The sequence below is a fragment of the Brassica napus genome, chromosome C1 (genome assembly GCF_020379485.1).
Source record: "Brassica napus cultivar Da-Ae chromosome C1, Da-Ae, whole genome shotgun sequence".
Lineage (NCBI taxonomy): Eukaryota > Viridiplantae > Streptophyta > Magnoliopsida > Brassicales > Brassicaceae > Brassica > Brassica napus.
Genome location: NC_063444.1, coordinates 5,065,087 through 5,079,002, shown reverse-complemented (window position 1 = coordinate 5,079,002; position 13,916 = coordinate 5,065,087). Strand labels below are relative to the sequence as shown.

At 34.8% G+C, this 13,916-nt stretch overlaps 1 protein-coding gene across 2 annotated transcripts; it reads right to left on the bottom strand.

The window, feature by feature from the left end:
• Window positions 1–2,552: 2,552 nt before the first annotated feature.
• LOC106416701 (protein SMAX1-LIKE 4) lies at window positions 2,553–6,740 on the bottom strand. Of its 2 annotated transcripts, none has more exons than XM_022694542.2 (3): window positions 4,480–6,740; window positions 4,202–4,391; window positions 2,553–4,105 (listed from the first exon to the last, which is right to left on the bottom strand). In XM_022694542.2, exons 1-3 carry the CDS (start codon window positions 5,763–5,765, stop codon window positions 2,663–2,665), a joined length of 2,919 nt encoding a protein of 972 aa, XP_022550263.2. In that variant the 5' UTR covers window positions 5,766–6,740; the 3' UTR covers window positions 2,553–2,662. The 2 variants fall into 2 exon arrangements, with proteins under 2 accessions (XP_022550263.2, XP_013713074.2); XM_013857620.3 differs by having other exon boundaries at window positions 2,553–4,111; window positions 4,480–6,732.
• Between the last annotated feature and the right edge of the window lie 7,176 nt (window positions 6,741–13,916).

The window sequence follows — 13,916 nt, the reverse complement described above, 5'->3', positions numbered from 1 at the left end:
ATTTTTTAATAGACATGTTTAAAAAAATTATGGTATGGGATTTTTCCCATAACGTTTACACTTTTTACTACCATCAATCATTTTAATCAAAATAAGAGCATAAATTGTCATTACATATATATATATATATATATATATATATATATATATATATATATATATATATATGTTGTACACGATATATCATCATAGCTTCATTATCAAATTGGCTACACAGTAAAACAGCTAATTACTAACTTCTTATTTATTTGATTTCTGTTTTCCATTGTTTATTTCAGCACTATGTTTGATTTTTTAACTAGGATTAGAGCCGGTCTTCATCATATCAGGTGCATAAACAAACATTTTTTTACCAATTATCTATTAACCTTTTTTTAAAGAGATCAAATATATAATTTTAAGTCAAATCAGCACAATATATCTCCCACTATTGTTACCATTAGAGCTAATCTCGCTTCTTAAAACATAAATACTATGTTAGGCCTAACCTCTATTAATGTGTGATATTTTGATTAGATATACTCAAAATAATTCTTCTAAACTACCTATTAAATTCACCTAACGTTTTAAACCACCTATTATATTCGCCTAACGTACTACTATTACTTATGTTATATATTTTTTCCTATTCTTATAGACAATATCATAAATTCATAATTAACCTAATGACATATACTTTAACATACACATTTCTCTCTTGCTAAAATAGAAATACTATGTTGGAACTAACCTATATTAATGTAATAATGTATGATATTTCATTAAATATACTCAAAAATAATTTTTAAGCAAACCATTAAATTCAGCTAACGTTCTAAACCACCTATTATAATCATCCCAATATCTAATATCTAATTTTTAATCAAAACAAATTAGGATATAAGCCAAGCCCATATTTGACGAATTTAGTAATATTTATGAGTAAAACGGGCCCTACTTCAATAATCCTATCAGGCCGAAGCCTATATTTTACTGGTTTATCCATAATTGGGTCTGCATAAGATGTAAATAAATCTATCTTTTTAACACAGTATGTAAATCTAATTTTTTTTTGGTCAAATAAGTAAATCTAATTTGTGTTACAAAAAAAAAAGTAAATCTAATTTATAACGTGAAATTTGATCACCTTTCCCTTTATATAATTCATTTAATGAATTATTACCAAACAATGGGAAAATATAATAAAAATAGTTAAAGTCAGCATTTGACCTTATATATTTTACTAACTGAAAAATATGACTTAAAGTTAATATAGTAGATCATAACTTAACATGTTTGAGTCACCATTCAATCTGGCCAGAAAAAATTGGCCTGGAATAACCAGCTGAATTTGGTATGCCGTGCTTTAAGTCCCTATAGCCATGAACATATCTTACTGACCAAACTCAAAGGACCCATATGTTCTTACTTCTTAGGTTATCTCATTTTTGAAATTTGCCAGCCATTGATATTCAATATTGAAGATACAATCATCAGTTTAGATGCTGTAAAAGAATTGCAGCAAGCGAAAGCAAGATTTAAAATAAATAATGTCTTTTAAAAAGGTGTCATTCTCATTTTTAATCAAATAATACGGCTTTATGTCAAATGGCGTGTTATCATATAATAGCATACCATTTGTGTAAAAAAAAAATGTGTACTGGATCGTAACTATTTTCTTAATTTTCTTAAAAAGAAATATAAATAAGAAAATAACAGCAAAATAAGTAATATGTATATGATTATAATAGAAATTAAAAACAGTAATTAAAGTCAAAGCTAATCAACAAAGAAACATGGATTCGGTTGGGTAGACAAGTACCCATGAATCCTTCCTCCTCGTAGAACTCCTCGATCAACTCCGCATGGACGGTGAACCTGCATTTCTCTTCCTGTTTACCAATCCCAAGGATCTCTTTGCACGAAAAATTCGCCATGAAAAAAATCAGTTATATTTTCGTCTGACAAAACTGTGAAATCAAACCGGTTCTTGATCGAGCCTAGAAGACGTTCTTCAAACCCGCATGAGATTTGAATGACCGTTTTAGCTTCTTCTTCATCGGCATCAACTCTTGAGTTTAGGTCTAGAGCATTTGACCCAATCTCAACTTTCTTGGGAACTCTTTCTTGATGTTGTTTCGTGTCGCAAGCCACATCCTCCTCCTCTTGGATTCTTCGTCTTAATCAGCGTCGGTGCAACATCAAATTCATGTTTCCTCTTGTGGCTGACCAAACTAGAACTCGATTTCTTGTGTCACTCTTTAGCATATTGTCATTTCCAGTTTCCACTACATTCTACAATAAGACAAATAATATATACAGTTCACGTAAAGCCTTAATTATCTCAACTCCATTATGGATTAATCCATTCAAAATAAATATGTACATTCAAAACAGTTATTTGATGAATTTCCTATCATCAAATCTATACAAAAGATAATGGAATGAAAAAAGTAACGCTATTTGAAAAAAAAAAACCATGTTAAAAGCACATTATATCATGAAGCGGGGCAACTTATATGTTTACACATTAGTCAAAAAAAAAAAAACTTATATGTTTGCACAAAAAACAATGCGGTCAAGTTCAACTTTTCTTGAGATCATAATTGATATGATTATAATAGCAAGTTATGTAATATATATGATCATAAATAGAAACTGAAAACAGTAGTTAAAGCCAAAGCTAACCATCAAAGAAAACATGGATTCTACTGGGTAGACAAGTGCCCATGAAACCTTCCTCCTCGTATACCTTCTCCCCTTGGTCAATCATATCTATACCTCCCAAACATAGGTTAATTACACTAATGCCCTCTTTCCCGCCGTTTTTGACCGTTACTAAGCCCGTTTGAAAAACCTCTTTCACCCACTCTTCGAACAAACTGTTAGCAAAAACCCCACACCCTTTGTAGAACTTCTCGATCAACTCCGCATCGACGGTGAACCCGAATCTCTCTTCCTGCTGCCCGAGAATCTCCTCGAACGAATCTTTGATCTTCGCCATGAAAAAATCAGTTATATCTTCGTTCGACAAAACTGTGAAATCAAACCGGTTCTTGATCGAGCCTTGAAAACGTTCTTCAAACCCGCTTGAGATTGGAGTGACCGGTTTAGCTTCTTCTTCTTCAGCATCAACTCTTAAGTTGAGGTCTAGAATATTTGATCCCAAACTCAACTGCCTTGAGAACTCATTCTTGATGTTGCTTGTGTTGCAAGACACATCCTCCTCCTCTTGGATTCTTGGACTCTTCGTCTTAATCATCGTCAGCGTAGCATCAGATTCTGCTTTCCTCTTGTGGTTGACCAAACTAGAACTTGATTTCTTACACTTCAACATCATTGGTATGACAACATGCTCCTTCTCTACACATTCTTCATCTTCTCTCGTCAAAAGGAAGATCATTTGTCTCTTCTTTCCTTGAGAAACATCCAAATCTCCAGCCTCGAATCGATCAACGAGGAGCTTCTCGAACCGGGCATCGGCTAAATCAACTCTCTCTATCAAAACAACAACCTTTTCTCTGTCCTTCAACGCCTTCTCCAGCTCCTCGCACACTTCACCTGCCTTGGATGTTCTCATATTAATCTTCAGCATGTTTTCGACTGACCCGAAAAGAGAAGTTGCGATTGTAAGAGCCAATCTTCTTTTCGCAGTCACGTCGTTTCCTGAAAGAAGCATCCAAACATCTCTCCTCTTTACAGATTCTTCCATGGCTTCAACCACTGAAGGAAGAACTTGTCGTTGCCATGGAATGTTCTCGTGAAGCTTCTCTGATAATTGTCTCATTGTAATCTCTCTCTCTGTCTCTTCTTCTTCTTTCTCTACATCAGATGGAAACGGAGAATGGCCAAGTGCAAGAGTAATCTTGGTCTCCACACCTTCATCATTGCTAATCTTGAACCCATCCAAACTCAGTTCATCGGTTAGATTCTTCTTTAGACCTTCTTGATGATTACTCCCGAAACTAAACTCGATAGTACACGAGTTTTGTCGTCTGAACTTAGCCACAGAACTAGATGCACGTGAGTCCACAAAGGCATCCGGTAAAACAGAGTTGCTCTGTTTCTTGTGGTGAAGATCTTGACAGAACCGGTTCCATTTCTTCCTCTGTCCACTCAGTTCATCCTGAAACTTCAACCGACAAAAGGAAAAGCCGGTTTAGTAACTTAAACACATATCAATAACAAAGAAAGATCATTCATTTACAAACAAACATTGTACCTTTTTGTTAATGTTGTTGGCATCACCATGAGGTTGCAGCCACGGTGGTAAGAGTTTATGTTGAGCTAATATAAAAGCTTTTGCTTCTTTCTCATAGTTACAAGCACATTCTCCGCAAAAACTGAGTTTATCTTCTTCCTCTTCTTCTTCTTTAACTCTGAAAGGCTTCATCTCCATTACTTGGTTACCACTGTAACATCAAGAAGCTTAATATTAACCGCGAGTATCTAACTTATTGATTAATGATCAGAAAAGAATAATAAGAAGAAGAGAGGAACCTGGAAGCATGGAGGGCTAGTGAGAGTCCTCCTGAAGGAACTGAAACAGCTTGAAGAGCCCATTGAACATCAAGTGGAGGCTGCTTCATCTGACACTTCATGTACGTTTGGTAAGAAGCTGTCCCCAATAGCCAAACTTTAGCTCCTGAGTTGCTACATTCAAAAACCAACCTCCCTATCTCCTCCACTAGATGATCCGCCGCGCTGTAATGCGATGAAGACGCGCTCTTAGGACCGCTCCACACCGCCCAGTTCAGATCACCAAGACAAACAATCACACCTTTGCCACCCCAAGAAGTGTAAGAATCAATCTTCCTCTTCAGCTCTCTGACTTGTCCCTCTATATCCTCCTTCTTCATGTAACTCAACCCAACTTGAGAAAACTGAAACTTGATGAAGTGGGTTTGCTTTAAATCATCTGGAACTTCTCCTCTCTCAACTCTAGACATGAGTTTTGAAACTATTCCTTCTGTTAGAGACAGAGAGTCTCCAACTATGACTGTGTTCCTCTTCTTGCTGTTCTTCTTCCCTATAAGCACTTCGATGACTGGGTTTGCGTCTTGATCTTGAGTAGAGTTCTTTCCTTTAGGGAAATGAAAGGAGTGATGATGAGACTGCCAGAACTTATTAGGGTTAGGGTTTAAAGTCCCTTCTCCTTGATTGTTATCACTAGAAGTAGGAGAGCAAGGAGAAGAGAATACACCAACGGAGGAAGAAGAGCCGTAGAAAACAGGGGAAGCAACAGAGGAGTCATCCTCTATGTTACTCTTCACGGACACACTAGAGAGTCCAGCTTCTCTCATCACTCTGCTCACACTAGGATCATCAAGAATCGAGACAACGAGCTGCTCTAGCTCGATTTTAACCGCCAAGAACGGTTGGTTCTGCTGGCTCTGCTGCTGCTGCTGCTCCACGCACCCTCTCCTCTGGTGAGCCTGTGCTCTCTTCAGAGCTGCGACCAAGGCGTTGGAGAGAGAAGGCTGAGTCTGAAACAGAGGGTTTGGATCGGTGGGAAGCCTGTTGAGGGAAACGTTGAAACAGAGCTCGAGGGCTCGGCAATGGAGAGAAGGGTGAGCTATTTGGCGACCGAGGGATGTGAGAGGATGAGATTTGAGACATGCCCTTCGAAAAAGATTTGATCTTGTGGAGGTTAAAAGCGTCGAAGCGACGTGAAGAGGTGTGACCTGAGAATGGCCTCTTCTTCTTGCTAAGGTTAGAGATTGCTTCAGAACTGAAGCAGCCTCTGGTGTTAGCGTCTGGTGCACGGTATAAGCCCCTGTACGCATCACAAAACCACTGACAAACAAAAAGACTTTGAAGTTTTTTTAAGCGTCAAGGAAGAGGAAGCAAACTTAGTGTGACAAAGATATAGTTTAGTATGAAAGACGTATCCAATAGATGAGGAAGGAGCAAGCTATGGTTTTATATTGTTGGTTGGTTTCATACTTTTGATGTTGTTTGTCCTTTAAATTTTTATTAATTAAATATCATATTCTTGTATGTTTTTTATATAATAAATTATATCCTCCTTTTGCTTTCGTCTTTTGAATAACAAAACAGCTTTCTGAAGCTTTTTTGAATTTGCCACTTCCTTCAAGCTTCGTTTCCCTCCACAGGTTCAAGTTAACAATGTATTGAACTATATATACTAATTAATTATCATCTTTATATTACATATGAATGTTGAGGGCCGGCTTGATAACACCGTTCGTACAATTGAAGTTTTTTAAGTGTTGTTATACTTTTTATACATACAAATAACATTATAATATTACATAATTTAGGGTATTGTTCAAATAAGTTGTTTATTTTTATTTTTCATATAAAATTAGTTTGGGTTTACCATAAAACAAATTCTTTAGATTATGTTTTTTATATTATCGGAGTCCACTCATCTGTCGTTCACTTGTGCTTTCTTGTCTCTGTTTCTAGATTTGCGCTTGTCTTGGACGTCCACATATAAATTTGAAGGAGACTTAAAAAGTTATATTTCAAGTTATGTGTTCGAGCGATCTATATGCAGTTGTGACTATTGTGAAGTTTTAGAAACACAAATGGTGCTTTCTTCGTAATGAGGAAGTCTTCCTTCCAGAACCTTTGGTCCGTCCATGTTCTTTTCAAAACTTTTAAATTATTTTGGGGGTTCTCTTGATTAAAAGTAAAAAAAAAATTGATAATATATTTGAAGAGCTAGTCATGCATCACAAAGTTTTAATTTGAGAAAGACAGCAATCAAAATTTTCTAATGCTCAACCGAATTAATTATGAGAATACAGTATGGGCTATCCAACAAGATTAAACCACAAGATAATATCTTCAAAGGTTAATTGACCTTTCTTTATGTGCGTAATAGTATCATATGAAAAAAAAGTCTTTTTTTCCTTAGTTTCTCCCAAGTCTCGATATTCCTAAAACTAGAAAACTCAAAGAGCGTAACTACAAAGAAAAGCAAAAGATAATGATAAAGAGAAGTGAAAGTAAATTTGCAATATATTTAATGTATATAAACAAAAACATATTATACAGAAATTGAGGTGGTGTCACTGTCTTTGAGGATGATTTTTGAAGAGACACAGAATTTCATTCCTCAAGCTCCCATAAAAAGCAACAATCTGTCTCCTATCTTTCAATTTGTAAAGCACTATCTTCTCTCTTTCTCTCTCTAAGCACACAATATATATATACATATGTGGGTATGTTTATTTAACATTTAACCTAATATATGTCATTTGAGTAAAATGACAATAAATTATAAATTCGAGTAAACTATATTTTATAGTTTTCATATTTGTTATATGTCATGTATTTTAGTACATAATATAATAAACATAAAAACCTTAATTTTTTTATTTTTCTCAAAACCGTATTATCAGTTTGTTTTTTTCGGCAGCACATTATATATATGATTGTATCACGACATCACAAGTAATGTTATGTCACCACGACAAATGTTGTGAAATTACTCGAGAATTTTAGGTGTATGTGTATATATCATCTCATAAATACATAATAAAACGAGATATTAATTGCGATTATGAGTATAAAACTAAAGCGTTATAATTTCGCAGTATATATTATTTTGCTATTTTCCAGTTACCAGTAATACCCTAACCTAAACTTGAAATTCTATACATACTATATAGTATATATTTGAACTCTTCCAGTCATAGATTTGATCTTAAGTTTCGCCCTAGCTAATGCCTCGTCTAATTGGTGGATTTGCGAAAATTTCTTATACCAACTTGCTATTTCTCTTAAATACTGTATTACTCAAGTCATACGATACGATAATCCAAGATTGATGGTCCTCGCTGTCTCGCGATCGGTGTCAGAATGAAAAAAAAGCATTGCATGTTATGTGTGAAGCAGTTAAGTTACCACAACTTTTGATCATGCATGGTACTCGAATTATTACCATCTTTTTATCATTACTTAATTATTTTTATACAACATGTATACGTATTTCATAATCATTATGTCTTCTCCCATGCAAAAGCTGTAGCTCCTACCAAATGATCTAATCATGTTCAAAGTATTTCACTACTCTGTACTCAGTACATGTACATGAGCTAAAACAACAAGCACATGGTTGCTTCTTCTTAGTAGGTTCTGACATATAATTGCAGACTCGATTGTTTACCTTAAAACATTTATCACGATCGTCATAGCAATATTAAATGCCTTAAAAGTGCATATGGTCGATGAACTAAATGTTAGTAGCAGATTTGGCTGAAACCTAACTATACAGAAAAAGTTTGTTGGAAGCCAACAGCTCTCTTAAGGTGGACAGAGACAATTTCAGTGAAAAAATTCTGTGGCATATTTAGATTATTATAAACCCAAAAAACTAAAATTTATGGAGCAAATTAAAATAGTGTATAATTATAGACTCTAATCTCATTGCGTGCAAAATTTACATATTGAATGTTTATTTAGCGTAGAATCATCTCTATAATAAAATGGTTTAACAATATGTCAAAGTCCATGTCCAAGTCCAATTATGCAAATTTAAGAAGAAAATGTTTATTTTTCGAAATTGCAACATACTATACATGCTAAATTTTCAACATAATAGTTTCTTGGAGATTAGTTGTTCATTTGCACATAGTTAGTTTTCTCTGCAGAACGATCAACAATGGTAAATCATCATTTAAACCACGGCTCAATAACCGATTCTGTATATAAACATAAGAACCGATTCCAAACTACATACATTACTGCCAAGATAATGTTATTTTCTTGGCAAATTAAGGAACGGTTATTAGAGAGACAAGTCGGGGACAAAGTGATCACAAAAGAAACAACCATAGTTAAATTTAAAATATAAAATAAAGCAAGTAAAAGAATAAAGAAGGAAGGTGTCAAGAGCTTTTGCTAGTGAAATCTAAGAGAATGTGATTAAAGTCACAACTCAAGAGGAAAAAATAACAAATAAAAGCAAAAAAAGTTTAAAAATCAAAAGAAAATACTTATGCATATGTCTATAACAAGTTTAGCAAGTACTTTCGCTTTGTCGCTTTGCTTCATATTGCATAACTATATACTGCATGCATAAAACGATGACGTATTAACTGATCATTGCTGCCACACTCTTTCTCCGATCTCTTAGTTTCTCTGATCCCAACGAGAATATTTCTCTTTATTGTTTTTTCTTTTTTTTCTCCTTTATAAATCTTCTTTTTATGTGAATTTAAAGTTTTTCAAAAGAAAGTAAATCTTCCAATGGTATAAAGGGTGCAGCTTGGGTTACTTTTATCAGATCGATTATCTTTCTTTCACAAAATCATTACCTCCAGGTTAGATAAAAGAAATCGGTTTTAAAGTCGAACAAAAAAAGTAAGAAAAACATAATGCATCATTATTATTTTTTGTCTATCTGTTGAATTAATATTGAAATAACCATGCTTTACACAGAACCGGCAAAAGAACAGAACCTTTGTGGAACCATAAGCCGACGGGGTAAAACAACACCCCTCAGTACCAAGAGTAAAACAACAACAAAGAACACAACTTATGCTAAAATAAGGAAGGGATAGATCACTAAAAGAGAGGAGAGCACTACCTTGCACTCAAGGACGGACATACCTAACAAGAACACATCCACAAATAACACCAGAGGAGAAGATCATCGAGGTAGACCGGACGCGCACGAGCATCACCAACACATAAACAGATTCGAGAAAGGTTAGAATCCTTAACCGTGCAGTACACACCCTTCAATCCCAACTAAGACTTGCCATTGGACCTTGATTGTGCTCTCCACGCGCCTCATACGCCCAACACTCTACTGCGAAGCCTATAAAAGCTTCCCGAACATGTCTTATTCACACAGCCGGTAGCTGAATAAAAACACTCCACTCCAAATCCAGGACAATCACGAACGAAGACAAACGACCAACAATGGAGCATTGTCTCCTAAAAACATCTATTTCCCTCCGATTCTCCTCAAAACTAAAATAGAGCTCGTAAAAGGTTCTGACCCTCGAAGATCAACAACCACAAGAGTTAACTTCAAAGAACAGAGACAACACACCAAGCCCAACCTCTCCAAACAGTTCAAAACCAACCAAGTTTCATAAACAGAACGAACGGAAAATTGGGATTCCAAACCCTAAGTCTAAAAGCCGACCCCCCCTCTAACCTCCATAACTTCTATCGTCTCGCCACTTCACCAGAGAGGGAAGAACGAGGCCCAAAATCAAGATCTACTTGACAAGATCTGAGCGACACAGTCGTCTTCCATCACCAGGGTCGCGAGCATATCAACGAAAGAAAGAGGAGATAGCAAGAGGCAGAAAGAAACAGAGACGAACGGAGCCGGAACCGGAGCGGGTACACTTGCCGGAACATATCTAGAGCGTCGGTGTCTTCAAGAGTCGTCGAGGAGGAGGAGAACGTCTTTTAGTGTAGGCCTTTCTTTATATAGATAATGCATCATTATATATTCACAACTTTACGGGTATTGTATACGGAAAAAGAAAATTAGCTTGACTAGATTGGATAAAGAAGCATGATAGTTAATGTTTATTCCTTCAGAACATTTTATTCACTTTACAGCCATTTACCAAATCAAAATGTAGAATACATTTCTGATAAAAACTTATCTGGTTTTGACGAGGATGTCCCATAGCCGCTGGATCTCGGAGAAGACATCGTCGGTCGATGCACTTCCGATCGGGTCACACCCGACAAACTTTTGATGTAAATGGTTTTCTACTATCCAACTTTTTTTTTTGTAACTTGGCTTTCATAAACTACTATCCAACTTTACTAAACACTAGATTTAAAAAAAAATTCAAGGGCGCTTGTTAAACTCACACACAAATAGGCAAATTAGCAAATTTAATTATTTAAATTAATAATTAGATAATTCTACTTATGATTTTACGCTTCAGTAACATTATTGATCTATAACAGTTAAGTGTATTTATATTGTTTGACAGTACTGTATTTCTGTTCGTTAATTACTTAATTATATAGACTAAATGATTGATCTATCGAAAGCTTAATTTAGTTATTGGACAGTGTTTCTTTTATTTCCTTCTGTATTCATGTTATTAACTATCTACTTTTTTAAGAAAATGAAAATGGGAATAAAGTGGCTATACGATATTACGAAATGCAGTATAATGTTCAACTATAGCAGTCAAAGAGCATTTTTAACCTTTTACATCTTTTATTGATAGTTTTCATTATTTTAAAAACTTTAAAAGAAAAAAATTTCGTTTAACAGAATTCTTTTGGTCATCTAACGTCGTATCCCAAAATAAAGCTCATATACGTATCTTTACTTTTGTTTTGTTGGGAACATTAACTTTATATATATATAGATGTGTGTGTGTGTATTAGTAACGTTTAAAGGTTATACATGTTTTTTCTCAAAAAAAAAATGGTTATACATGTTTTTTCTCAAAAAAAAATGGTTATACATGTTATATCCGAAGGATATGCTCACAGTGAAAGAGATAACTCAATTTTGAGGAGGTTTACATTTTTCATAAGTACAACTTGGTTTCTTGTCGAATTTGTTTGAACAAAGTTGGCATAATTTGTTTTTTTTTTTGTGTATAAAATTGTAGCAACGCCTAATATTTAATAAAAAAATTATAAGTGATAATTTGGTTACTAATTAGTAGTAAATAGAAAGTCCTGCCTAATTTAATATCATGTGTATATATACAAAATGAAAAAGAAAAAAAAGGGAAAACGAAAACGGAACAAATCATTGACGACGGGATCGGTCAAAGAGGAATAATTAAGCTCTTTCTTTTTAACAAATTTTACTGTCACGCTCTTTTGGATTTGTCTTTTGCTGGGTACAGTTGAACGAATGTTTCTTTACTTCCTTCACAAGACAAATAAGTAATTCTAACAGAGAAATTTTTTGAAAGGTTTTATTTTATACTGTCAATCAGAAAAACGTTATTTTAAATCATCAGAAAAACAGTTATAACATTAGGAAAGAAAATGTCATTTTTATTTACTCCAAGGTGTACAAGTAAATGACTTGATTGCCATGGATGATACAAGTTGATTTGAGATGGTATTTCTCCAGCTTTTCCATTCTTATCTTTAAATATACAAAATATAAGAAATTTGCTTTTTCCCTATATGCCTATATCCCCTGTACGCAAAGAAACTCGCTTTACAAAATAAAAACACTTTTTTCTTAGCTCTTACGCGAGAAACTAATGGAGCGACAACATAAACTGTATAAGTCTTCGCTTCTGCTCTAACCAGTGTTCTAACAGACTCCATTGACATGTTTAAACTTTTCAGATGAGTCCGAACATAAACCTGCAGAAACATATATAGGTAGTTAGTACATGCAAAAACTTGTATCAAGACTACAATATTTTATCAATTGTTTTAATGTAAGTCATTTCTAGACTTCCAGAGAATAGTATAGAATATTATGTCTCGTTCTGAACATTAAGCATGGCTGTATCCAATTCCTCCATGATACTCATGTATATTTATTTCAACAAGTTTTTAAAAGCCACCCATTTTTCTTTTAAGAAAGATAATTGGGACATTTTCATTAATTATTATTATATATGTCTATCTATATCAAAAGAGTTTCAAGTGACTTAACATTTCATCTTTTGTGTGCGCTTGAGTAACCATTTTGATGTATTCTAGGTTGTAAGCGTAAATGCTACACGAAAAAAAAAACTGAAAATTATCATTTATTTACACAAATTTTCTTTAACACACTCAACACTAGAAACTTGAAAAATGAAACGGGGTAAACCCCATAATTAATTTCTGTCCGGGCTGAACTCAAAATATATACAAAGTGCTGCCTACGACAAGCCTACTTAGGCCCAATATGTTTCTTGCAGATTTTGAGATGAAGTGTAAAACATTATGGCTTTGATTAGTGACATGAGTTAGAAATGATTTAGTTTGATTTATGGTTGTAACTCAAAAATATTACCAATCATACATTAATTTGAAAATTTTGATTTTAAGATTGATTTAATATGTGTTATGGTTGAAGTACAATTTTGAGTTACTCCTTTTATAAAATTGCTAACTCAAAAGTTAACTCAACATCAAAAAAAATCTTATGTTTTAAGGTTGAGTTAGCATTTAATAATTTCTTAAAAACAAAAAAAAAGGAAAGAAACGAGAACAAAAGTAAGTTTCATAATAAAAAAAAAGTAAGACCCTTTGCTACCGACAGAAATATGAAAGCGAAAAGGTTCCCCTTGCGCCGCTCACCCAAACCCCAGATCTGAAACCCTAGAGACCTCAATAAGCAAATCAAACCCGATTAATGCTTCTCAATAGAGTACAAGTTTTATCTACTGCAACCTTATCTCAACCCGCATAGAAAGAAACTGACTCTTCTGACAACGAGTGAAGACACATTCGTCGCTGTCGATCATTAGGCCGGTGTGGCTTCTGTTTTAGTGGTAGCTGAAAAAAGATTAAAAGATGTTCCGCCCAAGGAAGAAGAAGGAAATCTCTCTGGTGGAGGAACTAAGAGATCTGGAGTTCCTCGAGGAAGGAGACATAGTCGACATCCCAGATGTGGAAAATGACGACTTGATTGAAGAAAACTCACTTAGTGTGGTAGTGAGATGTCTAAACCCGACGGTCCACAAAGTTGGAGGTTTGGTTAAAGCGCTTCCCCCAATCTGGGGTCTGGAAGATAGAACACATGAAAGAGGAGTGGGAGAGAACCGGGCTCAGTTTATCTTCCAATCCGACCGAGATCTCCACCACGTCCTAACAAGAGGACCCTGGTTCGTCAACGGGTGGATAGTAGCTCTAGAACAGTGGACTCCGAGCCCTGGCCCCGAGTATCTCACTAGGATCCTGTTCTGGATCAGAATTAGAGGCTTGCCAGTTCACCTGCTGAATAAACAAACTGTGGACTACTTGCTTGGTCCCTTGGGGAAAGTCGAGAAGGTGGAGCTTCATGCTAA